At 61.9% G+C, this 27,830-nt stretch overlaps 3 protein-coding genes across 18 annotated transcripts in view; 2 read left to right on the forward strand and 1 right to left on the reverse strand.

Moving 5' to 3' along the window:
- Nucleotides 1-13,324, forward strand: part of DGKZ (diacylglycerol kinase zeta) — a 48,441-nt gene extending 35,117 nt beyond the window's left edge. For 6 of the 14 annotated variants that reach the window (XM_039470480.2, XM_039470490.2, XM_039470483.2 and 3 more), the window contains exons 2-31: nt 253-361; nt 584-679; nt 932-1,009; nt 2,481-2,537; nt 2,941-3,009; nt 3,895-3,966; nt 4,069-4,185; nt 4,287-4,358; nt 4,656-4,751; nt 5,005-5,087; nt 5,192-5,252; nt 5,352-5,465; nt 5,542-5,682; nt 6,819-6,897; nt 7,061-7,116; nt 7,264-7,326; nt 7,420-7,493; nt 7,582-7,693; nt 8,060-8,259; nt 8,478-8,578; nt 8,678-8,757; nt 8,886-8,979; nt 9,100-9,140; nt 9,900-10,039; nt 10,994-11,025; nt 11,268-11,311; nt 11,781-11,901; nt 11,978-12,011; nt 12,240-12,339; nt 12,609-13,324. In XM_039470480.2, coding sequence (XP_039326414.1) covers nt 253-361; nt 584-679; nt 932-1,009; nt 2,481-2,537; nt 2,941-3,009; nt 3,895-3,966; nt 4,069-4,185; nt 4,287-4,358; nt 4,656-4,751; nt 5,005-5,087; nt 5,192-5,252; nt 5,352-5,465; nt 5,542-5,682; nt 6,819-6,897; nt 7,061-7,116; nt 7,264-7,326; nt 7,420-7,493; nt 7,582-7,693; nt 8,060-8,259; nt 8,478-8,578; nt 8,678-8,757; nt 8,886-8,979; nt 9,100-9,140; nt 9,900-10,039; nt 10,994-11,025; nt 11,268-11,311; nt 11,781-11,901; nt 11,978-12,011; nt 12,240-12,339; nt 12,609-12,725 — 2,653 coding nt within the window. In that variant the 3' untranslated portion in view covers nt 12,726-13,324. The remainder of the gene's footprint in view (nt 1-252; nt 362-583; nt 680-931; nt 1,010-2,480; nt 2,538-2,940; nt 3,010-3,894; nt 3,967-4,068; nt 4,186-4,286; nt 4,359-4,655; nt 4,752-5,004; nt 5,088-5,191; nt 5,253-5,351; nt 5,466-5,541; nt 5,683-6,818; nt 6,898-7,060; nt 7,117-7,263; nt 7,327-7,419; nt 7,494-7,581; nt 7,694-8,059; nt 8,260-8,477; nt 8,579-8,677; nt 8,758-8,885; nt 8,980-9,099; nt 9,141-9,899; nt 10,040-10,993; nt 11,026-11,267; nt 11,312-11,780; nt 11,902-11,977; nt 12,012-12,239; nt 12,340-12,608) is intronic. The other 8 variants (XM_039470482.2, XM_039470489.2, XM_039470478.2 and 5 more) reach the window with 2 other exon arrangements.
- A 77-nt stretch (nt 13,325-13,401) lies between these two features.
- Nucleotides 13,402-16,578, forward strand: MDK (midkine). Of its 2 annotated transcripts, none has more exons than XM_003920034.4 (5): nt 13,402-13,925; nt 14,840-14,916; nt 15,077-15,247; nt 15,367-15,528; nt 16,243-16,578. In XM_003920034.4, exons 2-5 carry the CDS (start codon nt 14,841-14,843, stop codon nt 16,266-16,268), a joined length of 435 nt encoding a protein of 144 aa, XP_003920083.1. In that variant the 5' UTR covers nt 13,402-13,925; nt 14,840; the 3' UTR covers nt 16,269-16,578. The 2 variants fall into 2 exon arrangements, with proteins under 2 accessions (XP_003920083.1, XP_039326426.1); XM_039470492.2 differs by lacking the exon at nt 13,402-13,925 and adding an exon at nt 14,436-14,561.
- CHRM4 (cholinergic receptor muscarinic 4) lies at nt 16,562-25,006 on the reverse strand. 2 transcript variants are annotated; one of them, XM_039470491.2, is made up of 2 exons: nt 24,735-25,006; nt 16,562-19,312 (listed from the first exon to the last, which is right to left on the reverse strand). In XM_039470491.2, the coding sequence occupies exon 2, from the start codon at nt 19,281-19,283 to the stop codon at nt 17,844-17,846; it is 1,440 nt and encodes a 479-aa protein (XP_039326425.1). In that variant the 5' UTR covers nt 19,284-19,312; nt 24,735-25,006; the 3' UTR covers nt 16,562-17,843. The 2 variants fall into 2 exon arrangements, with proteins under 2 accessions (XP_039326425.1, XP_003920085.1); XM_003920036.4 differs by lacking the exon at nt 24,735-25,006 and adding an exon at nt 24,647-24,701.
- Between the last annotated feature and the right edge of the window lie 2,824 nt (nt 25,007-27,830).

Below are 27,830 nucleotides of genomic sequence, written 5' to 3' on the forward strand. Positions count from 1 at the left end.
TGGGCAAGGGCCTTGAAGCTCTGTCTGGCCGAGGGTTCCTCCCCACTTGGAAACACTCTGGGCAGTGCCATGAAGCCAGTGTACCCCCAAAGGCCATGTCTCCTGCAGGGAGCTTCTTAGTGTCTGGGTCTTCTGGGAGGTCCTCCACCCTCCCTGTCACCAAGGTCGTGGAGAAGACAGAGGCCCCAGCAGTGGGAGGAAGTTGGGTCAGCAAGTGCTCAGCCCCCTCCTCAGCTGTCTTCTCCCCTGTAGGAAAGCCATCACCAAATCCGGCCTCCAGCACCTGGCTCCCCCTCCACCTGCCCCTGGGGCCCCGTGCAGCGAGTCAGAGTGGCAGATCCGGAGCACGGTGGACTGGAGCGTGAGTGCCTACATAACCATGGGTCCCAGCCCCCTGGACTGTGGGCAGAGGCACAGCAGGCAGCTGGGAGAGCCAAGCCTGGAAGGGTGGACAGTCGGGCAGATGGGACGGAGCATCTGGCTCTGGAGTGGGTCTATCTTGGGAGAAGGTGGGTGGGTAGGGGCTGATGGGATGGAGGGCTGGGCAGCCAGCATGCACTGAGCAAGCCCATCCCGTGGCTAGGAGTCAGCAACGTATGGAGAGCACATCTGGTTCGAGACCAACGTGTCGGGGGACTTCTGCTACGTGGGGGAGCAGTACTGTGTAGCCAGGATGCTGGTGAGTGCTCGCTGGGACACGCTGCCCCCTGCTGGTGGAGCCAGCACCCACAGCCCTTCTGGGAAGGTGGGATGGAGCCCCCTTCCTAGCAGCCCTGCTGTGGATCACCCCAGGATGGTGAGGAGAGCAGGGGCTTTTTCCAGAGGCCAGGACTGGGCTTCCCAGTGCACACAGAGGGCAGCTGTGCTGGGGCAGGCAGCCTCCGAGATAGACTTACTGGTGCCTCAGGGGCCCTCTCCTCTTGTCCTGCAGCAGAAGTCGGTGTCTCGGAGAAAGTGCGCAGCCTGCAAGATCGTGGTGCACACACCCTGCATTGAGCAGCTGGAGAAGGTGGGTGGGTAGCTCAGTTTGTGCCTGCCCCTGCCCTTTGGGTGCTGAGGCCCTTGCAGTGCGCACACACCCACACATTATACAAACATGGCCTGCCAGGAGCAACCCAGCACTCAGGGGTGAAGAGTCAAGGACCCTGGAGCCAAATGCCTGCGATCGAATCCTGGCTCCTTACTTACTAGCTGCTGCATCCCCACTGCCTAGAAGAAACGTGGCACAGAGTGGGTTCATCGAATATCACTCGATGAGATGAATTGTCAGATCATGCATGGCCCTTGTACCATTTCAGCATGTCCAAACTAGACCTTAGAAGAGGCCATTGGTTTGCTGAAGCTTCATAACTCAGCTGTGGCTGGTGGCAGAGCGGGGGTCCCCTACAACCTGCTTCTGTGGAGACCTTTTCCCAAGGGCCATTGTCCACTGTGCACCTGCAGCCAGGGGGCACATCTGGGCACTGTGCTCCTAGAGGGAGGTGGGGGCAGCACTGTGCAGGCAGGTCAAGGCTGGGGTAGAAGAGTTTGTATGGAAGGGCAGGGCTCCCCAGCCTGCAGCAACCCAGACCACCATACAGGAGAGACTGTAAGACCAGGAGTGGCTCAAGCAAGGCTCACTCAGGCTGCTTTTCCCAGCCCCTGAATCGTAAAGTGAGGTGTCCTTATACCTGTAATATGACTGAAGTAGGGACACAGGAGAAGGGAAGTAGAAACGTAGCCCAAAGCATTATACACTCATCGTCTCAGGTAGAAATCCAGCTAGGGTTCAACAAATTAGCTAAAGGTCTCCAGGGACCAGGCAGCACAAGGCTGCATGTGAGGACCAGGCTGGCTGCATGTGCCAGGTCGGGAGTGCCGGAGGGTGAGGAAGAAAAAGATGAGGCCGGGCACAGTGGCTCACGCCTGTAATCCCAGCACTTTGGGAGGCCAAGGTGGGTGGATCACCCTGAGGTCAGGAGTTCAAGACCATTCTGGCCTCGCCAACATGGTTAAACCCCATCTTTACTGAAAATTAGAAAAATTAGCTGGGTGTGGTAGCATGCACCTGTAATCCCAGCTACTGGGGAGGCTGGGACAGGAGAATCACTTCAGCTTGGGAGGTGGAAGTTGCAGTGAGCTGAGATCACACCACTGCACTCCAGCATGGGTGACAGAACAAGACTCTGTCTCAAAAAAAAGAAAGAACGATGAGCAAACCACGGTCCATGTTAGTGGGGGAGACGGACCCGAAGCTCCCAACCTCCCCCCAATCCTGGATACTGGGTGGCAGAAGGGAAGGTCCCTCTGGCTAGTGGGGAGGAGGCAGAGAGGCAGGAGGGCTTCTCAGAGGAGGTGTCTCGTGTTCCAAGGACTCTTAGGATGATTTGGGGGTCTCCTTACCTTGGGAGGCTGACCCTGGGTGTCCTCCTGGAGGGGGTGACCACATACCTGACCCCAAAGGGAGGTTCTGACGTTTGGTGGTCACTGCAACGTTTCAGATAAATTTCCGCTGTAAGCCATCCTTCCGTGAATCAGGCTCCAGGAACGTCCGTGAGGTACGTGCCTAGGGTGGTCAGGCCACCCTAAGATTCCTGTCTGGGCCTCTGCGCAGTGCCTCTGGAGTGCCACCAGGGGGCTCAGCTCCCGCTATGCTACTCCTCACTGAGGTTCTGGGGTCTTCCCCGCGGATGCCTAGCTGGCGCTGCCTGCAGAGGGGGTGGGACAACTTGGGGTTCATGGTGCCTCCCTGCCTTCTCTGTCCCTCCTGTGAGTCTGAGCCTCCCCAGGGCCATGGAGAGAGTCTTCAGCCCCTCCTCTACTCATGTGCAGGACTGCAGAGAGAGCTTCCAGCTTCCTGCAGCCCCCCACCCATTGATGCACCGAGTGGTGTAGGCTGTCCTCAGGGCTATGTCCCTGCCCACCCCTGACCCCGGTGAAATTTCTCCCCTTCTCCCCCAGCCAACCTTTGTACGGCACCACTGGGTACACAGACGACGCCAGGACGGCAAGTGTCGGCACTGTGGGAAGGTGAGAGGCCCTGCCTGAGGATATCGGCCCCTGCACCTGTGGCCTGAGGCCAGGCTGTGCGTCCCCATACCCTTGGTCTCTGGGCTGAGCAGGCGAGCAGGGAGGAAAGTTTTCTTCCCATGCCACATGCCTGGCCTGCTTTGAAGTTGCGAGTGGCCCTCTGGAGAATCATGTAGACTTACTCATTCAGTGACTCTGAGGATACCTGTGTGCCAAATGCCAAGCTGGGCAGCCAGCGGTTTCCCACCCTCCTGAGAACGGTGTGGCTTGAAGCCAGCCTCTCCAGGCAGTCGCCTGGCACAGCCCACCGTGGTTTGGTTCCCATACTTGTTTGCTGCTTGCCCGCCTCCCTCAGTAAGTGCAGGCGCTCAGAGATGGAAGGCTTTGCTTCTGCGCTGATGTCCGCCTGGCCCACTGCAGGCCTTTCATAACAGCCTGTCAGACCAACAGGGAATGTGAGAGGTACTCAGAAGCAGTGTCAATAAGAGCACATGGCGGCCTGCTCAGGCCTGGGGGCAGGAAGGAGGGAAAATAAGAGTGAGGCAGGAGTTAGCCTGCATTGCGGCAGGTAGGTGTGCATGTGGTGCTGTGCGGGTGACTTCAGGGAGTCAAGGCCCCTGGCTACCCAGCACTGTTCTTCAGGCTTATTTTACCTATTTTTTTAATTTTAAAAAAATGTGTTCAAAGCTGGGCATGGCGGCATGTGCCTGTTGTTCCAGTTAATTGGGAGGCTGAGGCAGATTGCCTAAGCCCGGGCGTTTGAGACCAGCCCTGGCAACGTAGCCAGGCTTTGTCTCTGGGTGGAGAGAGACTGGCGACAGGAGAGGGGCTGGGTCTGCGGCTCTAGGCCTGGCCCTGGTGCCCACCCATCCTGTCCACCCTCAGGGCTTCCAGCAGAAGTTCACCTTCCACAGCAAGGAGATTGTGGCCATCAGCTGCTCGTGGTGCAAGCAGGCAGTGAGTGGTGCCCCTGCCCCCAGGGCCATGCCCTGCCACTGCTGGTTTGGGTCCCCGAGTCCCGACCCGGTCCCACTCACCCCAGCCCCGCACTCTCCGCAGTACCACAGCAAGGTGTCCTGCTTCATGCTGCAGCAGATCGAGGAGCCCTGCTCCCTGGGAGTCCATGCGGCCGTGGTCATCCCACCCACCTGGATCCTCCGTGCCCGGAGGCCCCAGGTGAGTGCTGCCTGCACCCTGCATGCACCCCCATGCACTTGGGGTCTGCCAGCTACCCCAGCCTGCCCACCTTGTCGCCAACCCTCCTGCTTCCCTTGCAGAATACCCTGAAAGCAAGCAAGAAGAAGAAAAGGGCATCCTTCAAGAGGAAGTCCAGCAAGAAAGGGCCTGAGGTCAGCCCCTGGCTGGGCAGGGGTTGCAGGGGACCAGGAGGGAGGGATCTGTTGCTGAGGATACGGACCCCCCACCCCCAGCTAATGTTGCCAGCTTGCGGGGTCCGTGTGGGCTCTGGAGGCTCTGAGGAGGGCAGGATCAGATGTAGTTTCTGCTCTGTGGCCTGGTAAGATCTGGCCCAGAGATGGTACATGAAGGTACACAAGGGGGACGAAGTGTCGCCCAGGGGGCTTGCTGAGGATAGCGATAGGGTGTCCCGGACAGGAAGGAGCTTACAAGCTTACCTTGTCTCCCAGGAGGGCCGCTGGAGACCCTTCATCATCAGGCCCACCCCCTCCCCACTCATGAAGCCCCTGCTGGTGTTTGTGAACCCCAAGAGTGGAGGCAACCAGGTAAACACGGCCTTGCCTGTCAGCTGAGGGTCTGGGCGGGGGTTGGGGTCCATCTGCCAGCAGCTGTTCCCAGAGTCCATTTCTAGCTACTGCCAGGGATCCTGAGAACATCTGGTCCTTTCTCCACCCCTCACCCCTTATTGGCCGTAGTTCCTATAGTCCCGTCCCTCTCCCTGTGCTGCTCCCGCTTCTCCCACTGCCTGACCACCTCCTGGCCCCTCCCCACCACCTCTCGGCTCCCCATCCCATCCAGGGTGCGAAGATCATCCAGTCTTTCCTCTGGTATCTCAATCCCCGACAAGTCTTCGACCTGAGCCAGGGAGGGCCCAGGGAGGCGTAAGTACTTGCCAAGGTTTTGTGGGGAACGTGGGGGCACTCGCCTCGTTCCTGGGGTGCAGCACACATCCCCTGACCCCACTGCCGTCTTCCCATGAGCCCAGGCTGGAGATGTACCGCAAAGTGCACAACCTGCGGATCCTGGCGTGCGGGGGCGACGGCACGGTGAGCTCCCCCCACGGGCTGGCCAAGTGAGAGGGCTGGGCCTGGAGCCAGCGTCCCTGTGGGCCTGACCTGCCTCTGCTGTCCCTTCCCCTTCCCCAGGTGGGCTGGATCCTCTCCACCCTGGACCAGCTACGCCTGAAGCCGCCGCCCCCTGTTGCCATCCTGCCTCTGGGTACTGGCAATGACTTGGCCCGAACCCTCAACTGGGGTGGGGTAAGCACCCATAGGAGGGGCACGCAGCCGGGGCCTCTCCAGCCACAGAGGTCTCAGTCCCTGCCTCCTCCCCCAGGGCTACACAGACGAGCCCGTGTCCAAGATCCTCTCCCATGTGGAGGAGGGGAACGTGGTGCAGCTGGACCGCTGGGACCTCCACGTGGAGCCCAACCTGGAGGCAGGGCCTGAGGACCGAGATGAAGGCGCCACTGACCGGGTGGGTTGGCCTGGCCGAGGCAGGGGACTGGCTCCCACTTTCCCACTCTCTGGTTCTGGGACCTTGGGCGAGTCTCTTTGTTTCTCCAACTTCCACTTCTTCCTTGTATGATGGGAATAATAGTGCTTGCTTCACAAGATGCTGTGTCTTGTCTTGTTTTGAGATGGGGTCTCACTCTGTCTCCCTGGCTGGAGTGCGGTGGTGCGATCTCAGCTCACTGCAACCTCTACCTCCCAGGTTCAAGTGATTTTCCTGCTTTGGCCTGCTGAGTAGCTGGAACTACAGGCACACGTCACCACACCTGGCTGAATTTCTGTGTTTTTTTTGTTGTTTGCTTTTTGGTTTTTTGTTTGTTTGTTTCAGACAGAGTCTCACTGTCACCCAGGCTGGAATGCAATGGTGTGGTCTTGGCTCACTGCAACCTCTACCTCCTGGGCTCAGGTGATTCTCCTGCCTCAGCCTCCTGAGTAGCTGGGACTACAGGCACCCGCCACCGCACGTGGCTAATTTTTGTATTTTCAGTAGAGTCAGGGTTTCACCATGTTGGCCAGGCTGGTCTCGAACTCCTGGCTTCCAGTGATCCACCCACCTCAGCTTCCCACAGTGCTAGGATTACAGGTGTAAGCCACCACACCCAGCCAATTTTTATATTTTTAGTAGAGATGGGGTCTCACCTTGTTGGTGAGGCTGGTTTTGAACTCCTAACGTTAGGTGATCCACCCACCTCAGCCTTCCAAAGCGCTGGGATTACAGGCATGAGCCATCACACCTAGCCACAAGATGCTGCTCTATTTGGCAAACATTCACAGAGCGCCTGCTACCTGCCAGGCACTGCCGTAAGCAGTGAGCAAAACCACGCTCCTGCTCTGGCACTCCATATGACATGCTGAGAAGAAGGGTTAGGAGAGCTGACAGGGAAGAGATGTCACCAGGCACGCAGGGAAGTCCCCCAGGAGCCACTGGGCAGAGCAGGGCTGTGCCTGACGGTGGATGAGCTGGGCTGAGTCCCGGTGGACGCTGCTGACCAGGGAAGGCCTGTGAACAGATGGGCTGAGCTGGCACAGCCACAGAAGGCCCCTGGAGGGGAGACATCTGTGAGAACCAGCCCTCATTTTGATCCCTTGACCTTTCTCCAGTTGCCCCTGGATGTCTTCAACAACTACTTCAGCCTGGGCTTTGACGCCCACGTCACCCTGGAGTTCCACGAGTCTCGAGGTTGGCAGCCTCCCGCTGAGGCCAGGGCAGGGTGGGCACAGGAGCGTCCCCAGGAGGGTCAGACCCTGCTCTCACCAGTGAAAGCGTTCATCCCAGCCCTCCCCCAACCCCACCTGGGCAGGCTGGGGTGACTCACTGGCCCTCACTGCTTGTCTCCACCCAGAGGCCAACCCAGAGAAATTCAATAGCCGCTTTCGGAATAAGATGTTCTACGCCGGGGTGAGTGGGGTCTGCGCCCCTTCCTGTGCCAGCTCCTTCTACCACCGGTGCCCCTGCCCACCTGTGCCCACCAGGCCTGGGAGCCCTGCCGGGTGGGGGTGAGGAAAGCTCTCTGTCAGCAGATATGACTCTCTCTGTCTCCCACAGACAGCCTTCTCTGACTTCCTTATGGGTAGCTCCAAGGACTTGGCCAAGCACATCCGGGTGGTGGTGAGCGGGGCCAAGCTGCCACAGGGTGGGTGGGCCGGGAGGGAGGGTGCAGCTGGGCCCGTGCACCCAACACCCTCCCACCCCTGCCGCCAGTGTGATGGAACGGACTTGACTCCCAAGATCCAGGACCTGAAACCCCAATGTGTGGTTTTCCTGAACATCCCCAGGTGAGGAGGGGGTCCGGGGAGCTCTGCTGTCCTCATCCCGCAGAGACTGTGTTTTGAGGTCCGTGTCCTTACCTGCCCACCTGCGCAGGTATTGTGCGGGTACCATGCCCTGGGGCCACCCTGGGGAACACCACGACTTTGAGCCCCAGCGGCATGATGACGGCTACCTTGAGGTCATCGGCTTCACCATGACGTCCTTGGTGAGTAGGCCGTCGGCCCACAGCCCAGAGGTAGAAGGGGGTCCCCCACACCCATCTCCATGGAACAGGGTGGGCTGGCTCACCCTCACCTCCCTTCTCTGTCTCATTCCTCTGGCTTGAGAGTGGCACTCACCCTCTCTCTCCTAGTTAAGTCTTGGGACACTTTCACTGCCCTTTCTGACTGGGGAGTCACCCTTACTGCCTCTGTCTCCTCCTCTCCCCAGCTGACGTCTCACCCTCCCCTCTGCCATCTGGCCGGGGGTCACTCTCACCTTTGTTCTCTGGCTAGAGTGTCTGCTCCGGAAGGAGCAGAGCTTGGGTGCCCCAGCCTGGGTGCCATCTGACCTGAGCTTCCCGTGCCCACAGGCGGCACTGCAGGTGGGCGGGCACGGCGAGCGGCTGACGCAGTGCCGAGAGGTGGTGCTCACCACGTCCAAGGCCATCCCCGTGCAGGTGGACGGCGAACCCTGCAAGCTCGCAGCCTCTCGCATCCGCATCGCCCTGCGCAACCAGGCCACCATGGTGCAGAAGGCCAAGCGGCGGAGCGCCGCCCCCCTGCACAATGAGTAGGTCCCGCCCCCGCCACACTCTGGGTGCCAGGGCCAGACCCTGCCCTCTCTGGGCCTTGGTTTCCCCATTTGTAAAAGGGGCTGACTGTCCCTCTGCCCCCAGGGATGTTGGGAGTGGGGCGGGATCTGCTCTCAGCACGTGGCTTGGTGCCGGGCTGAGGGTGGCACCCAGGCAGGGTCTTTGCTGAGCCCCGAGTGCCCACCCTGCCCGACAGCCAGCAGCCGGTGCCCGAGCAGCTGCGTATCCAGGTGAGCCGAGTCAGCATGCACGACTACGAGGCCCTGCACTACGACAAGGAACAGCTCAAGGAGGCCTGTGAGTGTGGTGGGCGGCCAGGCGGGGCCCAGGCAGCGGGTCTCCCGTGGGCAGAGCCATGGGGTGCAGCCGGCTGCTGATGGGTGCTCTGTCCTCCAGCTGTGCCGCTGGGCACTGTGGTGGTCCCAGGAGACAGTGACCTAGAGCTCTGCCGTGCCCACATCGAGAGACTCCAGCAGGTAAGGGGTGGGGGCAGGGGCTTCCCCAGGTACCCACTGAGAGGGAAGCAAGGCCAGGCCTCTCGCCTCTGTGCTGGTCCCCACTGCTCCAGGTTCTCTTCCATCCCTGGCCCCTCACTCTGTCCCAGCCTGGACTTCGCTGCTTTCCACAGGAGCCCGAGGGTGCTGCAGCCAGGCCTCCAACGTGCCAGAAACTGTCCCCCAAGTGGTGCTTCCTGGACGGTGAGTCTACTCCCAGGGGGCCAGGCTGTATGTCCTGTCCCCTCCGTAGGGGAGCCCAGGTTGGGGCAGCAGGGCCTGGACACAGCGCTCCCTGATCCTCAACTGCCCCCTCTCCCACAGCCACCACCGCCAGCCGCTTCTACAGGATCGACCGGGCCCAGGTGAGCCATTGCAGGCCTGCTCCAGCCACAGCTGGTTCTGGGCCCCAGGGTTGCCTGTCCTGGGAGACCTTCCCTGATGGCTTCCCCGATGGGCTCACCTCTGTCCTCTTGCCCTGGAGTGCATTCACACGTGTCTGTGCAGCCCTGCCCTCCACACTGGAGAGTACAGGGTGCTGCCAGCCGGAAAGGTAGCTGAGTACCTAGCAAAGAGCCATCCAGGGAGACATAGAAGCAAAGGCACTCTGGCAGGCGCCAGCTCACCTGGTAGCGGCTGGGCAGTCTGAGGTAGCATCAGGCATGGGAAGGAGGCGGGAGAGGAGCGGGAAGGAGGCAGAAGAGGGGCAGGCGGGAGAGGGCAGGCGGGAGAGGGCAGGAGGGAGGGGGCAGGAGGGAGGGGGCAGGAGGGGGGGTCAGGCGGGAGAGGGCAGGAGGGAGGGGGCAGGAAGGAGGGGGGTCAGGCAGGAGGGGTCAGGTGAGAGAGGGCCGGAGGGAGGGGGCAGGAGGGAGAGGGCAGGAAGGAGAGGGCAAGAGGGAGGGGGCAGGAGGGAGGGGGCAGGAGGGAGAGGGCAGGATCGGGGGTCAGGCAGGAGGGGTCAGGCGGGAGAGAGCAGGAGGGAAGGGGCAGGCGGGCCCTTGGCCTGGCTACCTCCTTTCAGTGCTGGTGCTCACAGCAGAGGCTTCTCCAGGTCTGCCAGCCTTGCCACCCCTCGGCCCCCACTGTCAGGTGCCCTGACCTCCCGCCCTGACCTCCCCCCACAGGAGCACCTCAACTATGTGACTGAGATCGCACAGGATGAGATTTATATCCTGGACCCTGAGCTGCTGGGGGCATCGGCCCGGCCTGACCTCCCAACCCCCACCTCCCCTCTCCCCACCTCACCCTGCTCACCCTCACCCCGGTGAGTCCTGACGTCCCGTCCCTCCAGCCCCTGGCTTTCAGTCCCACCTGTGAGCTGAAGGCTCCTCATTTCTTCCTCCAGCCCCTCCACCAGTTGACCAAATGGCGTCAACCTCAACCTAGCCAAAGCCCACCTAATGGCCTTCAACCCTGCAATTCCCCGAGGAAGCGGCCCCTCCCTGACTTCCCTGCTCCCTCCCCATGACCTCATCCTCCAGCCAGTTCTGACGGGCCCCCACCACCTGAGCACTCTTCCCTGCCCCTGCTGCCACCAGCCTGTCCCGGCCACCACGCCTTGGCCCCCAGCTTTTGTATCCCTGTGGCCACTCGTGCCCTCGAAGTGCTGACTCCACACCACAACCAACTAAACACGCAGAGCATACCAGGCCAGTCCCTCGCCTAGAAGCTTCTCTCTCAGCAGCGTTTGGGACGCAGATTCTTCCCAGGCCCTGGTCATCGCATCGGGCTCCCATTCCCTCCCCAAGTCCCCACCGAAGCCCAGCCCCGCCGTCTTCTCTCAGTTCTTTGAGGCGCCGGGTTTGCCACCACTGGACTTCCATTGCCTCAGCCTCGAACTCTTCCCCCATCTTTCCAGAGCGTCCCCACCCCCACCCATTGGAATCTAGCTTAGCTGCTTCCTCCTTGGAGAGGTCACTCCCAGTACCTTCTGCAGGGATGCCATACCACCTGTTCCTAATTCCCCAGGGCACCCCTGCTCTCAGAACTCCTTATTTATTTCACTTGTTTGCATCCCTGAACTAGAATGTAAGCTCCATGAGGGCAAGGCCTCCCTCTGTCTCATTCCCTGCTGTATCCCCAGTACCTGGAATAGTGCTTGGTGTGTAGCAGGCACTCAATAAACTGTGGAAAGAAGGAAGACGCCCCCGTTGGGGCTGGGGAGGGCGGCCAGCTGGCCCGTGCATAGCCGGCCACAGCACATTGCGCTCTGTTGCAGGTCACTGCAAGGGGATGCTGCCCCCCCTCAAGGTGAGGCCTCTCCCTCTGGGGCCCCTCCTTTCTGCCTGGTTGGGGACAGGAGGCTTAGTGGGGTGGGGAGAGGGCCCAGACTCAGCCTTACACAAACACAACCGTAGAACTCCACATGGTCACATTCATGTACCAGCCCGGCCCTGGGCACACCCGCCCAGGCAGGCACAGTTCTGTGCAGTGAGGCACCAACTTCAGCCCAGGCCTGTGACTGCAGAGTAATGGGCAGCTGTTCCATGCAGGTGAAGAGCTGATTGAGGCCGCCAAGAGGAACGACTTCTGTAAGGTACTAGCTCCAAGGCTCCAGCTCCTTACCCCTGGCAGCCCCCTCAGGCCCCGGGGATCGAGGCCTCTGGGTTGGGCCAAGAGCTGACCTGTTCTGCCATTGTCTGACCCGCTGTGGGATCTCCACAGTGATCGTCCCATTCTACCTTGTCCCATCTCTGTCCAAGCCACAATTGGTGGCTCCTAGCAGGGGCTTCCTAGCTCAGTACACCAGTGCCCAGTGCTTAGAAAGGAGCAGGTCAGAGGAACCACTGCTCCAGGGCTTGGTCACCAGTACTGCCAGGGAGCCCACAGCAGAACTGTGAGAGGCCCCTCTGGTGCTCCAGAGAGACCCGCAGAGGCGCCTTGGGAGTAAGATGTGTGAGTGCTCTTGTGTCAGGCCTGTGCTAGTGTCTGTGGGCCAGCGTGGGAGCTGGGGACAGGAGGGGTGGCCCCAGGAGCCCCAGCCCTGCCATGCCTCCTGCCCTCAGCTCCAGGAGCTGCACCGAGCTGGGGGCGACCTCATGCACCGGGACGAGCGGAGCCGCACGCTCCTGCACCACGCAGTCAGCACCGGCAGCAAGGAGGTGGTCCGATACCTGCTGGACCACGGTGAGCCAGGGTCTGGGGCCAAGGCGGGAGGAAGAGGGGCTGCCAGGCCTCTGTGACCACCCCTCCTCTCCTCCAGCACCCCCAGAGATCCTCGATGCTGTGGAGGAAAAGTGAGTATCTGGGCAGTGCTGGACCCTGGTCACCCTGGAAACCACCCTCTTCCTCCCACCCCTCCTATTTTGTCAGGCCAGAGTCCATAAACTCCTGGCCACATCTGTCATCCCCTGGAGCACCCCTTGCCCCAGGGCCCCAAACTTCCTACCCTTTGTGATGGCCCTTGGGAGAGAGGGACGGTCAGAGGACGGGATGGGGTCCACAGCCAGCCCCTGCTCCCCCAGTGGGGAGACCTGTCTGCACCAGGCAGCGGCTCTGGGCCAGCGCACCATCTGCCACTACATTGTGGAGGCGGGGGCCTCGCTTATGAAGACGGACCAGCAGGTGAGCAGCCAGCCAGCAGGGAGCCCATGCTCGGGCACCAACCAAACCTTTCCAGAGCTCCAAGAAGGGAGCTGGGGCTGGGGGCTGTCCTTGGGAAGACGTAGTCCAGACCCTGGGAAACCTGAGCTAGCAGGGGAGGAGCTGGTGGGTGGAGAGGCCTCCCTCCCTGACTAGGCCCCTCGGAGAAAGAGCCCCTGCCTGGCCTCAGCCAGCTCGGGGTGGGCCACAGGCCTCTGGCCCCTGCTGATCACCGGTCCGCCCTCCTCCAGGGTGACACTCCCCGGCAACGGGCTGAGAAGGCTCAGGACACGGAGCTGGCCGCCTACCTGGAGAACCGGCAGCACTATCAGATGATCCAGAGGGAGGACCAGGAGACGGCTGTGTAGCGGGTTGCCCATGGCAGCAGGAGGGACAGTGCGGCCAGGGGACGAGCGCCCTCCTTGCCCACCTCACTTCCACATTCCAGTGGGACGGTTACGGGGGACCCAGGCCCCAGGGAAGGAGCCCCGTGCTGCCCCCTAAGGAGCTGCCCAGAACTAGGGCTGGACTCAGGAGCTGGGGGCCTCATCTGACCCCTTGAGGTCCCCGCCGGACACGGAGGCTCACAAGGGACCAGGACACGTCTGGGTTGGACATTCCTTGTGGAGGTTCTGGGGCAGGGCGCTCCCTGGCCGCAGCAGATGCCCTCCGAGGATTGGAGGGTCTGGAAAGGGAGGGAGGCCTTCGGGAAGAGGCTTCCTGGGCCACCTGGTCTTTGGCTGGGCCCCCAGCCCCCGCTCCCGCCACACACCCCCTCCCCCGGGCTTCCTCCCGGAAATTCAGCGCCTGCTGCATTTGCCCGCCCTGCCCTGCTTGGCACCCGCTCCGGCGACCCTCCCCGCTCCCCCGTCTTTCCAACGCGGACTGTGCGGCCTGGGGGTGGGGGGCGGGACTCTCGGTGACATGTTTACAGCTGGGTGTGACTCAGTAAAGTGGATTTTTCTTTTCTGCTTTTCTTATTTTGCGGGGGAGGTCTAACAAGCAGCGGGGGCTGCCGGGTTGTCCTCGGGGTGGGGACTGGACGCCGTCGACAGCACCTTCCCGGGGCCCCGGTTCCTGACCTCTGTCCAGCGGCCGAGCTCGTCGGGGCAAGGGCCGGGGGCGGGGCCGATCCCTCCGGCTTCCCGCTTCCCGCGGGGAACAACAATGAAAGTGAAAGAGGGGTGGGGCGGGGGCGAGCCCAGGCTCTGTGGCCCATGTGCCCTGTGACCTTGAGCAAACCCCTCCCCCAGGCCTCGGGGGCTCTCCTGGTTTGGAGGGACCAGGCGAGGCGATGCCGCAGGCCTGGGGTCAGAGGGGGTGGGCTTTTGCAGCCGCCGCTGTGGCTGGGTCTGGAACTTCTCAGACGGCTCCTGTCAGCGCGAAGTTTCACCAAATCCAGGCCTGCGGGCTCCTCCCCCAAGACCCCCACTCACCGCCCCTCAAGCCTGTGTTCCCGGAAAGGCGGTGGGCGCCTGCACTTGTGGCTTTCTCTGGGGATCCGGGTCCCAGACTTCCCCCGCAGCACAGCAGAGCGCCTCCCTGCCCACCCACGGAAACGGGCCCAGGTGGGGCCGCGCCCCCTCCCCAGCAGCCAGCGGGGCGCCAGGGCTGAGCCCGCCGTGGGAGGGGAGCGAGCCCGGCGGCTTATACGGGCGCGGGGTTCTCTGTGCCCTGCTCGTCCCCAGCGGAGGCTCTGCGGCCCGCAAGGGAAGTCGCGGCCTGAGAACGGCCCGGGACCTGACGTCTGGCAGGAGACGACCCGGGATGGGGGCAGTGGGCGGCGGTGCAGGAAGCCCGAGTGGGCCGGGGACCGGTGTGCGCGGGTGGGTCGAGGCCTGGGGCTAGGAGACCCCGGCTCGGAAGATGGGACCGGGAAGGGCCGCCGTCGCAGCGCAGAGAGCACCGGCGGGGCGAGACGAGGCGAGGGCGCGGGGCTGGGCGCACGGACGCGGGAGCTGAAGCGGGGGTCGCAGGCGAGAGCGGGGGCGGGGACGCCGTGGTCGGGGGCGGTGCGGGTTTGAGGGGAGGGGGCGGGGCGGGTCCTTCCCTGGGGGGTGGGGAGAGGGGGCGGGGGCCCATGTGACCGGCTCAGACCGGTTCTGGAGACAAAAGGGGCCGCAGAGGCCGGAGCGGGACAGGCCTGGCGCGGGAGGGAACGAAGCAGCGCAAGCAGCAAGCGAGCGAGCGCACGGCCGCCCCAGGTCCGTCTGGCCGCAGCCGATCTGAGGGCTGAGGGCTGAGGGCTGAGGGCTGAGGGCTGGGGGCTGGGTCGGGGGGGGTCCGAGCTGCGTCCTGGGCTCGATGCGTCCCCCGGGAGTCGCCTCACGGCGGTGCGTCCGGGCTAACAGCTAGGGGCCTGCCCCAAGTCCTACCAAGGCCGCCACCTTAGTTGCCCGACTGGAGGCCTGGAAAGTGGGGCACGCGGCCCCCGGTGGGGAAAGGGACGGGACAGGGACTCTGACTCGCGCTCTCCCCCCAGGATGCAGCACCGAGGCTTCCTCCTCCTCTCTCTCCTTGCTCTGTTGGCGCTCACCTCAGCGGTGGCCAAAAAGAAAGGTGATGAGGGATGATCGAAGGAGGGCTGGGGACGGGCAGGCAAGGCTCCGCCACCTCCGGGCTGGGCCCCCGGGGTTCCCAGCCTGGAACCCCAGGAGGGCGGCCCCCGAGGGAGTCTCCCTGTGCACCGGTCCTGAACTCTGTTCCCCGCGCGTTGTAGACAAGGTGAAGAAGGACGGCCCGGGGATCGAGTGCGCGGAGCAGTGGGCCTGGGGGCCCTGCACCCCCAGCAGCAAGGATTGCGGCGTGGGCTTCCGCGAGGGCAGCTGCGGGGCCCAGACCCAGCGCATCCGGTGCAGGATCCCCTGCAACTGGAAGAAGGAGTTTGGAGGTGAGGCGGGGCGCAGGCGGAGGGCAGGAGACGGGGGCACAGCCTCGCCAAAGGCTGGACAGACTCGTAGAGGGAGGCCGCGGGCCGCGCAGCGCTGACCCAGGCCGCTCTCCCGCCAGCGGATTGCAAGTACAAGTTTGAGAACTGGGGTGCTTGTGATGGGGGCACCGGCACGAAAGTCCGCCAGGGCACCCTGAAGAAGGCGCGCTACAATGCCCAGTGCCAGGAAACCATCCGCGTGACCAAGCCCTGCACCCCCAAAACCAAAGCCAAAGCCAAAGGTCAGTGAGAGGAGAAGGGGGGTGGGGCTGTCGCAGGGGGCTGCTCCCCCTTCCCCGCGCCTGTGAGGAGACTTTCAGGTTAAACCTCAAGTTTTGAGTCCTGGTCAGTGGCTTCCTGACATCGCCTCACTCAACTATCCCGCCTGGAAAAGTCTAGAGATGGGCAGTACAAGAGGGCCCGCAGATGGTGCTGGGGACATAAATCCTCCCTGGCCCAAATAGGGACCAACTCAAACTACTCCATTAGCGCATCTGGATTAGGACCCTGAGAAAGTGCCCTGGAACGGCTGGCCTTTGTCAGCTCTCCAGCCACGGGCAGCACTCGGTCAGTTCTGCCCTTTCTAGTTTAGGGAGGAGGTTGGGGGGACCCTGGGCCTCTCTTAGCACTGACTCAGCCCAGCGACGCCGGCAGGGCAGGGGTGAATCTGCCCGCTTCTCAGGTGAGGAGGCTGAGGCTGTCCAGGGCTGCTGTGACCAGGACCGGGACTGGGAACTTGAAGCTTTTCTGATCCCAGGTGGAAATAGGAAGCTGGGGGTGTCTGATGTCCACATCACAATGGCTGCCCCATCCCCTACTTCCGGGTCAGCTGATCGGAAACCACTAGGGGGCAGAATCTCCCCCTTCCCTGATGCCGCGTGTTAGTGGAGCGGGCGGTCTGCAGTGGGTCGCCCTAACTGCTGATATGGTATTAATATTTCTTTCTTGTTTTACAGCCAAGAAAGGGAAGGGAAAGGACTAGAGGCCAAGCCTGGCTGCTGAGGAGCCCCTGGTGTTACCTGGGGCCTGGCCCACGCCCTCCCTCTCCCTGGCCTGAGATATGACCCGCCAGTGCCTTCTGTCTGCTTGTTAGCTTTAATCAATCATGCCCTGCCTTGTCCCTTTCACTCCCCAGCCCCACCCCTAAGTGCCCAAAGTGAGGAGGGACAAGGGATTCTGGGAAGCCTGAGCCTTCCCCAAAGCAATGTGAGTCCCAGAGCCCACTTTGTTCTTCCCCACGATTCCATTACTAAGAAACACATTAAATAAACTGAATTCTTCCCCCAATAAAAGCTTTTCTTTTTTAATATATAAAAGCCCCTTCCCAAGGAGTTTGCTGTGGAAATGTGTCTGGGGCTGGGAAGCTGGGAGAAAGACCAGGCTGCAGGGACTGGTGGATTTCAGGGGGTTGGGGGCCTGGTGGTGGGTGCTCCCCAGAGCTCATGGAAAAAGAACCGTTTCGAACATTTCTTCCAGGGCCCCTGAAAGGGGGCCCCCCCGCATCGAGTCCCCTAAGCCTTTCAGTCCTCATCTCTCCCAGGGACCAGGGCTGGGGAAGGGAACCTGGATGACTCACCGGAACCACCACGCCCATCTCAACCTCGCCCAGTCAAAGGTCTTTTGATCCAACCCACAGCCAATCAGGAAGGTTCTACCCATGGGGGGCAGCAGATGTGGGAGTTGAGTGCCTGCCTCGCTGCCCACCCCCACTGTCACGGAAACCCGAGTAGACCTGTGTGACCCAGGCCTCCTTCACCTTCCAGAGGCCAGAGGGTGAGAGGTCTGAAGAGAGCAGATGGGAACGCTGCCCACCACAGCCTCGCCCTGACTTGATGTGTGACCTGGGACAGCCTTCTAAGGCTGGGGCGGCAGGGGACTGTCTTCCGAATAAGAGGACCACCCTCAGCTCAGCCTGGGATTGCAGGAGGCCAGACCTCAGTTCCTGAGACAGAACCCCTGACCTCCCCACTGCCCCATCTGACTGTGACAAGGGCAGTGCTGTTGGGGTTGGGGGGACCTGGCCTCCATCATGCCCACCCAGAACCTGGCTACGCAGCTGCAGCCAGAGGAGATTTCTGCCCCTGGAGTGGGATTGGGGAGAGGGGACTGAGCCTACATGCGGGGTGCAGGGGGGCAGAAAGCACCGATTACAGCAGAATGGGGGACCCCACCCCTCCACGCCCTTCCCAAGCCTCCTTCCAAGCACTGGCCTCTTTGTTCCTCCCGAGGGGGCCCTGGGCTTCGGCCCCGTCCAGATATCCATTCTTCCAGCTCTGCTGATGGTTGGTCACAGTGGGGCAGGTGCCCACCCAGGCCAGTGCCAAGGCCACAGAGGTAGGCCAGGCAGCCCCAGTTCAGACAGACACTCCCTGGGGTGAGCCTCCTCAGCCTGAGCAGAGATCTGATCTCTGAATGCAGCCAGAGCCTCTTCCGAACTTCCTCCTCAGCAAACGCGAACACGGAATGGTGCCTGCAACTCTTCCCCACAGCAGGTGAGCCGTGTGGGCCCCCAGCACACACACGCAACCCCAGCACCTCCTAGGGCACTCCTGCCTGCCTACCTGGCAGTGCCGATGTTCCGATACTGGCACAACAGCAGGTGCCGGAAGGTCTTTTTAAAGGTGGCATTGCAGAGAGCGTAGCAGGCGGGGTTGATGGTGCTGTTGACGTAGCAGAGCCAGTAGCCGATGGACCACACCGTGTCAGGGACGCAGCTCTGGCAGAAGGTGTTCACCAGGACCATGACGTTGTAGGGCGTCCAGGTGAGGATGAAGGCTAGCAGAATGGCAAAGATGGTCCGTGTCACCTTGCGCTCCCGGGCCGCCATCTGCCGCTTCTTGCGCACCTGGTTGCGAGCGATGCTGGCGAACTTGCGGGCCACGTTGGCCGCGGGGCGCATGCCGGCCGGCGTGGCAGGCACAATCTCGATGGCTGTCACACACTCATTGCCCGTCTGCTTCGTCACAATCTGGATCTTGGACCATCTGGAGGCTGGGTTGAGGGCCCGAGGCTGCAGGGGAGGGGCAGGCATGGCAGGCGTGGTGGCCTCTGTGGTGGACAGCTCTGTGGCTGGGCGTTCCTTGGTGTTCTGTGTGGCACTGCCTGAGCTGGACTCGTTGGAAGTGTCCTTGTCAGCCAGGGGACGCGGCGGTGGTGGCAGCGCCGGTGGGGGGGCCTCCTCCAGCTTGCCATTGCGCAGCTCCTCCCGGGCGGCCTCCCCGGGCGGGGGCTTCTTAACGCTCTGCTTCATCAGCGGGCTCTTGAGGAAGGCCAGTGTCTTGGCCTTCTTCTCCTTCGGGCCTTCGGGCCGGTGCTTGTGGACCCGGCTGCGACTGGCTAGGGAGATGTGGATGTACAGCACCGTCATGATGACCACAGGTAGGTAGAAGGCAGCGATGGCTGTGCCGAAGGTCACTGCCGGGTTGGACAGGAACTGAATGAAGCACTGGTTGTCGGGCACCGTCCGCTTGCCCACCACAAACTGCCAGAACAAGATGGCAGGCGCCCAGAGCACGAAGGACAGGACCCAGGCGGCGGCAATCATGAGGCCTGCCATCTTGGTGGTGCGCCGGGCAGGGTAGGTGAGGGGCTTGGTGACGCAGAAGTAGCGGTCAAAGCTGATGATGAGAAGGTTCATGACGGAGGCATTGCTCACCACGTAGTCCAGGGCCAGCCACAGGTCACAGACCACGGCGCCCAGGGGCCAGTAGCCCTTGATGATGTACACGGTGTAGAGGTTCATAGAGAAGGCGCCAATGATGAGGTCGGCACACGCCAGGCTGAAGAGGAAGTAGTTGTTGACCGTCTGCAGCTGCCTGTTGACCTTGATGGACAGCATCACCAGGATATTGCCCACGACAGTCACCAGGCTCAGGGAGCCTGTCACCGTGGCGATGAAGACCATTTCCACCGTCTCGTAGCGGTTGTGGGTTGACGATGTGACCAGGCGTACGGACTGATTGCCCGAGCTGGCATTGACGGGTGTGAAGTTGGCCATGCTGGTTAGCAGGGGTGGGTAACCCGTGTCTGGGGAGGAAGAGGAGAGAAAAGCATGAATTGCAGAAAAGAATGGGGGTGGTGTCGTGCAGAGGTACACTGGCATCAAGGGGAAAGAGGGACATTCTCCGGCAGACCTTAAGAGAACTCTGTCCTGCCATCCCTCATTTGTCCTTTCATTCAACATTAATTGAGCACCTACTATGTGCCAAGCACTGTTCGGGGTGCTGTGGCTACAGAAGTGAATAAGACACACATGGCCCCTGCCTCATGGGGGGAGACATGCAAACATGTGAACTACAAAAAAAACTCTAGAAAGAAAATAAGGCAGGTGATGGGAGAGTGAGTCACAAGGCAGGACGGGCACGACTCCGTGCTGGGTGATCAGGGAAGGCCTCACCCACCGGGTCATCTGGGTGATGAGGAGGCAGCCACAGGAGGAGCTGCAGAGAGTGGCCCCACCAAGGGCGGTGGCCACAGCGGAGGCCTGGAAGCATCGCAAGGCCTAGACAGAGGCTGGTGTCAGAGGAGCCCAGGGAAGCAAGAGGAGGAGGAGAGTGGTCCCAGAGGCTCCCCCACCCAGTATGTGGGCGCTGGAGAGAGGTGTTCCTTCATCCATTTACCCCCTTGGTCATTTCTTAACACCTGCTCTCTAACCCCCGCAGAAAGCACTGAGATAAAGGCAATAATAGGGGTATCTATGAGCACTCAACACTGACGGTCTACTAAGTGTCAGGCACCTTTGACACTTAAAACAGAAAAAGGGGGGGCCGGCATGGTGGCTCACACCTGTAATCACAGCACTTTGGGAGGCTGAGGCAGGCAGATCACAAGGTCAGGAGATAAAAACCATCCTGGCTAACACAGTGAAACCCTGTCTCTACCAAAAAAAAAAAAAAAAAAAAAAAAAAAAAAAAAAAAAATTAGCTGGGCGTGGTGGCACGTGCATGTGTCTGTGGTCCCAGCTACTTGGGAGGCTGAGGCAGGAGAATTGCTTGAACTCAAGAGGCGGAGGTTGCAGTGAGCCGAGATCCCGCCACTGCACTCCAGCCTGAGCAACAGAGCAAGACTCCATCTCAAAAAAAGGAAAAAAAAAATTGCTTATACCCATTACTGGAGGTAACAGAAAAAAGCGGGGGGGGGGGAGTGTCTATTTATTCATTTATTTGTAGAGACAGGGTCTTGCTATGTTGTCCAGGCCGGTCTAGAACTCCCAATCAAGCCATCTTCCCACCTCCTGAGTAGCTGGAATTCCAGGCGCCACCATGTCTGGCAACAATTTTTATAGTGTTAACTCATTTCATCCTCACAACAAACCTGAGAGAGATACCATTATATTTTTTTCTTGACTACTTACAGATGGGGAAACTGAGGCACAGGGATGTTAAAAGCCTGACAGAGGTTTCACAGCTTCTTGCATCATGTTGCATCATGTTGCTGGTAGGGATGCGTGCGGGGAGGGGTGGTGAGAGGAAGGCGTTCTGGTAACAGAGCTGTGGCTATGGGAGGCCAAAGAGCTCAGAAGGCAGAAGGCTTTGCAGGGACCAGAGGTGGTGCGTGGAGCTGGGCACCCCGAGAGGAGGAGAGTCCCCGCAGAAGGGGCTTCGGGAGGTACCTGCCACTGTCGCATCCCCTTCCTGGAGCCCTCAGCTCCAGCCACAGGGCAGGCAGCTGGGAGGGGGGCAGTGCAGGGGTCACTAGGGGCTATCAGAGACCCCCTGAAGCCCAACTAGGGACCAGTGAGGTGAACGGATTGTCCCAGAGGGAAGAGCAGGGCTGCCACAGCCTACCCTTCCCTCCGCAGTCCACTCCGCACACCCGCAGCGCCCTAGCTGGAGTCCCCACCAGGCCCTTCCCTGAGCCTGCCCTCCCTCCCACCAGGCTCCTCTTAGCTCTCCTCCCCCTCTTCCTCTTCCCTCCATGTGAGGGAGGCCCACGCCAGCTCCGAGTGCCAGGGCAGCCGCTCAGCCCAGCCTCCTTCACACCCGCCAACACACACACCGCTCCACAGACGCACGCGGGCCCATCACAGCCACGCCAGCCCAGCAGGCATGGTCGGATACGCAGTTCTGTGCGTCTGTGTGTGAGAGGAAGAGAGGGCGCGGCAGCCGGCTGTGGAGGAAGGAGCACTAACCCATAGCCTGCGTTCCGGCTGTGTGTCCTGAGACAAGCCACCTCGCCTTCCTGTGCCTCTTTCACATTTGCAGAAGACAGGATCCTGTCCTGGGAGATCCTGCCCAGCAGCTATAGGGATCAGCACTTAAACTTGATCTTCATACATCAACACAAAAATGCACGGCCGGCTGGGGCCAAGGGCCAGGGTAACCGCTCCAAGTCTGGCCCCAGCCCTCCTACTCCACCATGGAAGATAGACCCAGCCTCCTAGCCTGACAGTTCAAGTTCTGTATCTAAATCCTTGTAGGAGGAGAGGCTGAATGCAGGTATTGTCACCCCCAAGGTCACACAACGAGTCAAGGGCAAAGACCAGATACTGCCCTCTCTTGGGGTTCCTGACAACCCCATTCGGCTCTGAGAGCCTCTGAAATAGCAGCTCAGGTGTCACTCTCTGACCTGTCCCCTCCAGCACCAGGAGGCTGCCCTCCCCCTAGCATTCACGAGCTGGAAGGAACAGGACAGGTAGGGGCAATCAGTCAGCCAGCCCCAAGGAAACTCATGTTAGCCTCCCAGGGCAGGATACAGGCCAGCAGGATGATAACAAACGGGCTGGAGGTGCAGAATGTGAAAACGTAATAGCTCTTGTTTATTGAGTGTTAACTATGCCTCAGGAACCCCTCTGAGCTTTTAATATAGATTATCTGGTTTAGTCCTTACAACAGCCTGAAAAGGCAGGTATCATTAGTCTCCTCATCTTACAGACGTAAATATCCTCTTATAGATGAGGATAATGTTAATCAACTGGCCCCAACTCACCGGGTTTGGAAGTAGGGGTGGGGGCAGGAGAAGAACCCGGGAACCTCCTTCTTAAGTCCAAGGTGCTACTGCTCAGAGTTGACCTCCTGCCTCCGCTCCCCTCCCCACCGGAAAACCACACAACTGAGGTACTGTTCAGGAGAGGCTTGGGTAGGGTCCCCTCGCATTCCTGCTGGCTTCTCGACTTAGCTTTCCCAGAAGACAAGCGATGTCTTGTCTTCTCCCAGATCCTGGCGGCTGGGTTGAGCTGGGACCACAGGATGGCCGGTGGTTAAGTCCTGCTCTTGGCCTGTGTGAGGGAGCTGCCAGGTGCTGACGGGGCGAGGCTCAGGGTCTCCCCGACTCAGCCCCGCCCCAGCCGTCGTCTTTTTGGACACCTCGGGGTCACCCGCAGACATTCCCACCGTAGGCCCCTCTGGCGCGTTTCCCTGGAATCCAGATGCGCCTGGGATCTGGGGAGTGAGCCGCCGCCGCCGCAGGGGCCGTGCGCACCGCTAGATGGCAGTGTCGGTCGCTGGTGCCCGCTCAGGACCTAGACCGTGCGGCCGCCGTTCGCCACTGCCCCCAACTCCAATTCGATGGCGAACCCAGAGGAGCCCCCGGGCAGAGCCTCCAGGGGAAGGGACGTGGGGTCCCCTCGCCAGGCCCTTCGGGACGCCGCCCCGGAGCTGCCCTCCGCTCCGCGCGGGGTTCTCGGGTGGGAAAGTTGAGGGCGCCCGGATTCCACCCGGCACCCGGCGAGGAACGTGTGGGCGGGAGCGCGAGTGCGAGTTCTGTTTGTGTGTGCCTACGGGGGAGCGCGAGTAGACGCTAGTAGCTGTCTGCATGTGCGTGTGTGTGCGCACGGCCACGCCTGGATACCAGTGCGCCCGTGAGAGCGCGTGAGCATGCCGCGCCGTGTGGACACGTGCATGTGCACGCGTGTGCGTGCCGAGGGTGCTGTGGCCGGGAGGATGCACACGGTTCGGGTGCCTCTACACCTGCGGGCTTGCATGCACACGCAAATGCAGGGCCAACAGTGGGTGACCGGTCACATTCCAAACGCCCCTACCGGGAGACTCCGCCAGACCTTAGCTGTCCGCCTGAGCGCGCAGAGGGTCGGGCCAGGAGCCTGCATCCGGATTGCGCCTGTCCTGTGGATGGATAAGTGTCGTGTGGACAGGACAAGGAGGCCAGACTACACCAAGGGCTGCGACGGGCCACCTAACTTTGGGGAGGCCGTCTTAGCCCGGTGCCCAGAGGTGTCCAAGTCCTCAAAGATGTGGCCGAGAGTTCCAGCCTCAGGCTGACATCTGTCGAGGGGCCGCTGAGACAGTCGCCCAACCCGGCCTTGAGGGACATCAGGCAGCTCAGCTTTGCGAGCCCCTAAGAGGCGTTATCGCCAAAAGACGCCCAGTCTCGCGGCGAGAGGGCACTGGCAGTGCACCCACCCACAAGACAGAGGCCCAGACAGAGCTCGGGGTCAGGCGAGTGCAAGACTTGTCCCCCGCTCGTCACCCTGCACCCTACCCCAGAGGCACTGTCCAGCCCCCGCGACCAAAGTGGGCAGCCAGTTTCTCACGCTAGGGTCGGACGGGCCTCGAGGGCCGGGTTTTCCTGGGCCATCTGGAGGCTCCTCCACGTCTCTGCCATGGTCGAAGGAGCCCTGGCTTTCCGGTGCCCCGCCCTCCCTCCAACCCCCTAGCACGCAGTTCCTGCAGCCTCTGGGCGTGGGCACTGTGCTTTCCCGAGTCCTCGACCCCCTCTTCCCCGGGAGAGACCGGAGTGGGTGCTCCGGGAGTCCGTGGGGTGGTTTGGGGCGTAGGTCTTCGGTTCTTGGGTATTCACTCCATTGCTCTGGGAAGGCTGTGGCCCCTGGAGCGGGAGAGGAGACTCCAGAGTTCAAGGGAGGGAGAGGCGAAGATTTGGCCCAACACTTCCGTTGCGGGGCCGGGGTAGGGGGGACTGGAGCTGGAAGACCCCGGGTCAGAGGCTGGGCAGCAGCGGGGGGTGGTCCCGGAGTGGGGGAGGGGTACCGGGGAGGGCCGGGGTGTTTTCCGTCGGGGCTCAAGGTCGTAGAAGGAAGACTCCAGGGGCTGGAGTGGGCTGGCAGCACGGGGGCAAAGGGGCAGAGGGAAAAGGAGGGCGGGGAGACGGCGGGAAAAGGGCTCTTTGGGGCTTCAGCGCCCGGCGCCCCACAGAGCCGCCAGTGGGAGGGTTGGAGTACCTGGTCCCACCCCCGACGGCTGCCCCTGGCTCCGTAGGGGCTGTGGGCGGGCACTCTCCCGCCCCCGACATCCTGGATGCCCACCCCTTCCCACTGGCGCACCTGGAGAAGCCTCCGAAAGACCCCGGCCTTGCTTCCAGCGGGGTCCCCCAGCCCCGGCCCTCTGCAGCTCCCGACACCTCGCTCGCCCCAGAGGGGTTCTGGCGCCCAGTCCCAGTCGAACCCACCTCTGGGGAGCCTCAGAGCGTCCCGGGGACCTGCTTCCTGCTCTTCCCGGCGAGCCCCCCGCCCCCGCGCCGCCGCGGAGCCACTTACCCGCCGCCTCTGCCCCGCTCCCCTCGCGCCAGACAGACGGCGGGACGGACGCGCGGCCCCGCGGGCCAGCGGGGCGGGCGGCCGGGCCGAGGGCCGGGGGCGGGGACGGGGTGTCGAGGGGCGGCCCCTGCTCCGCCCGCAGCTCCCGGCGCTGTGGCTCCGACTCGCGCTCACGCTCGCACTTTTCCCCGAGCCGCGTGATGTCACGAGGAAGCAGCCAATCGTGGCGGGGCCGCGCCGCCCGCCCCGGGCCGGTCACCCGGCGGCGACGCGCGGGGGTCACCACCCGGGGCGTCGGAGACCCCGGCGGTCCGCACCCCTCCCGGGGGCCGGCCGGCAGCTCCCCGCCGGGGCACCGAGGGCGCCGCTCACGGCCGGCGGCGAAGGGGAGCAGGGGGCGCTGCCCTCCGGGGGGTGGGGTGTCCGCGTTGTCATGGGGACGCGGCGCCCCCTCGCGGGCTGGGGAGGGAGCTGGCAGCGGGTCCGGCCGCGCTCCCGCCTCCACCCTGACCGCACTCCCGGGACCCTGAGCTATTTTCGCGCCTCTCCGGACCTCAGCGCCCTGCGCGGCCCCGCCCGCGGTTTGGCCACGAGGCGCGGGAGTCTGACCCCAGCGGGAGGCTGCGAGTGCGTGAGGCGGGCTGCGCCGCCACGGCTCCGTCGGGGCCGAGGGCCGGGAGCTCCAGCCGCGCCGCTGTGTGCCGGCCGGGCTGCCCGAGAGGAGGGGCGCCGTCGGGGCCTGGGGAAGCGCAGGAGCGGGTGGACCGGCGAGGGTCGGCCGGGGAGAGAGGAGCCCACCGCGGACCACTCGCCCGCACCCGCTCGGGTCCCTGCTCGGCGCTCCAGGCCGGGGAAGGGGCGCGCCCCCGCTCTCCCAGCCCCGGGATGGGACGCGCTGCCTGTCCAGCCGCAGCCTGGACCGCGAGTTCACCGCAGCCTGTGAGGGACAGCCGGTTGCCCAAGGTCACCAGGGCCGGAGCGCGGGACAAGACCCCGGAGAGCGGGCGGCCTGTCTCAGAGGTCGCTGGGAACCCGCACGGGCCGGAGCCTCAGGACGCCGGGCCTCGCCCAAGCCGGGCCGACAGCCGGGCGGCTTCAGCACCTCGGAGAGCTCCTGGCGCTCCAGCCTGGCTGCCTCTCGGGTCTGATCCTGCTCCGGCGCTCGGCCCCCTCCGAGAGCGCCCTTCTGAGCGTCCGCCGGGGTCGGACGCACCCCAGCGCTTCCAGGACCGAGGCCTGTAACCCAAACGCTCATTGCAAACATTTGATTAACCTTAAGAAGTCTGGTTTCTTCTTTTCGGGGAAACAACACGAGACCCTCCCCCGAGGGCCAGAGGTGGGGGGGGGGGGGGCGATTGCGGGGGCGGCCGTGGAAGTGAGGCAGTAGCCTCTTGGCAAAGAAGGGGAGGGAACCCGAGCAGAAGTCGGCGCTGCGGGGCTGTCGGTGTGGGGTTTTCCGCGCTGAACCCGGAAGTGGAGGTCGGGTCCCCAGAGCTCCCGAGTGCGAGGGCTGGGGTTGGTAGTTGAGAACTTCAGGGCTGGGGTTGGTTGTTTAGAGTAGGAAGCCATCTTCTGTTGTTACAAGAATGATCGGATCTCTCAGGACCTCATAACTGGGGATGAAAGCAGCACTACTGTTCTTGCCCCACTTCACAAATAAGGAAAGTTGGTTTATAAGACCCTAAGACTGCAGTCCTGCACTTGTTCCACTTTGCCATGTCCCTCCCAGGGCCCAAAAGAGTGTGGTACTCCTTGGAGGTGGGGGTTGTGGAGGAGGAAGGCAGATCCTTAAAACAGTCAGATGAGAAAACAAGCAAGGCCAAGGATGGGAGGCTGCAGATACCAGACATGCCTCCAGCTACTAACCCCAGCTCTTCCAGAAGCTGGCAGGCACAGTCACTTTAATTTCTCCACAATCCCTGCTATGAAGGGGCTTTTGACCTCCTGCAATCTCCCAACCCCAAGAACCCACTGTGGAACCCTGGAAAGCCGAGCTGGGGACAAGGGAACCTGGTAAGTTTCTCTGCTCTGCCTTTGATGCCACTAGGTTAACAGACAAGTAACAGAATTTCTCTGAACCTATTCCCTCAACTCCAAAAGGGACTGCCCCATCTTTGCCCTGCTGACGCCACAACCTTGTGATATTTAAGGGGCCTGCAAAGATTTTACCACCGGAGAGGCAGTCATTGGGCAAGGGCTTTCTAAGGAAAGAAGTTGGTATGAGGACAGGAAGGTGTTGACAAGGGCCTCCAATGGGGTTGGGGGAGGGTGGCTGGCACCATCCAGAGACAGCAGAGGCAAGGCCAGGCAGGTCTAAATTTGGACCACCTCAGCTGGGTGGTGGCTTACGCCAATAATCCCAGCACTTTGAGAGGCCGAGGCTGGCAGATCACTTGAGGTCAGGAGTTTGAGGCCAGCCTGGCCAACATGGTGACACCCTGCCTCTAATAAAAATACAAAATTAGCTGTGTGTGGTGGCACACACCTGTAATCCCAGCTGCTCAGGAGGCTGAGGCACGAGAATCGCTTGAACCCAGGAGGCAGAGGTTGCAGTGAGCCGAGATTGTGCCACTGCACTCTAGCCTGGGCAACAGAGTGATACTCCATCTCAAAACAAACAAGGCCGGGCGCGGTGGCTCAAGCCTGTAATCCCAGCACTTTGGGAGGACGAGGCGGGCGGATCATGAGGTCAAGAGATCGAGACCTGTAATCCCAGCACTTTGGGAGGCTGAGGCGGGTGGATCACGAGGTCGAGAGATCAAGACCATCCTGGTCAGCATGGTGAAACCCCGTCTCTACTAAAGATACAAAAAATTAGCTGGGCATGGTGGCACGTGCCTGTAATCCCAGCTACTCAGGAGGCTGAGGCAGGAGAATTGCCTGAGCCCAGGAGGCGGAGGTTGCGGTGAGCCGAGATCGCGCCATTGCACTCCAGCCTGGGTAACAAGAGTGAAACTCTGTCTCAAAAAAAAAAAAAAAAAAAAAAAAGAGATCGAGACCATCCTGGTCAACATGGTGAAACCCCGTCTCTACTAAAAATACAAAACAATCAACTGGGCATGGTGGTGCGTGCCTGTAATCCCAGCTACTCAGGAG

This window comes from Saimiri boliviensis, chromosome 6 (genome assembly GCF_048565385.1).
Source record: "Saimiri boliviensis isolate mSaiBol1 chromosome 6, mSaiBol1.pri, whole genome shotgun sequence".
Lineage (NCBI taxonomy): Eukaryota > Metazoa > Chordata > Mammalia > Primates > Cebidae > Saimiri > Saimiri boliviensis.

Excerpts from the sequence above, each read along its gene's own strand:
- CHRM4 (XM_039470491.2), bottom strand. The coding sequence starts at position 19,283 with ATGGCCAACTTCACACCCGTCAATGCCAGCTCGGGCAATCAGTCCGTA.
- MDK (XM_003920034.4), top strand. The coding sequence starts at position 14,841 with ATGCAGCACCGAGGCTTCCTCCTCCTCTCTCTCCTTGCTCTGTTGGCG. Across the intron at positions 14,917-15,076 it reads AGCGGTGGCCAAAAAGAAAG|ACAAGGTGAAGAAGGACGGC; the intron begins GTGATGAGGGAT and ends CGCGCGTTGTAG. Across the intron at positions 15,529-16,242 it reads AACCAAAGCCAAAGCCAAAG|CCAAGAAAGGGAAGGGAAAG; the intron begins GTCAGTGAGAGG and ends CTTGTTTTACAG.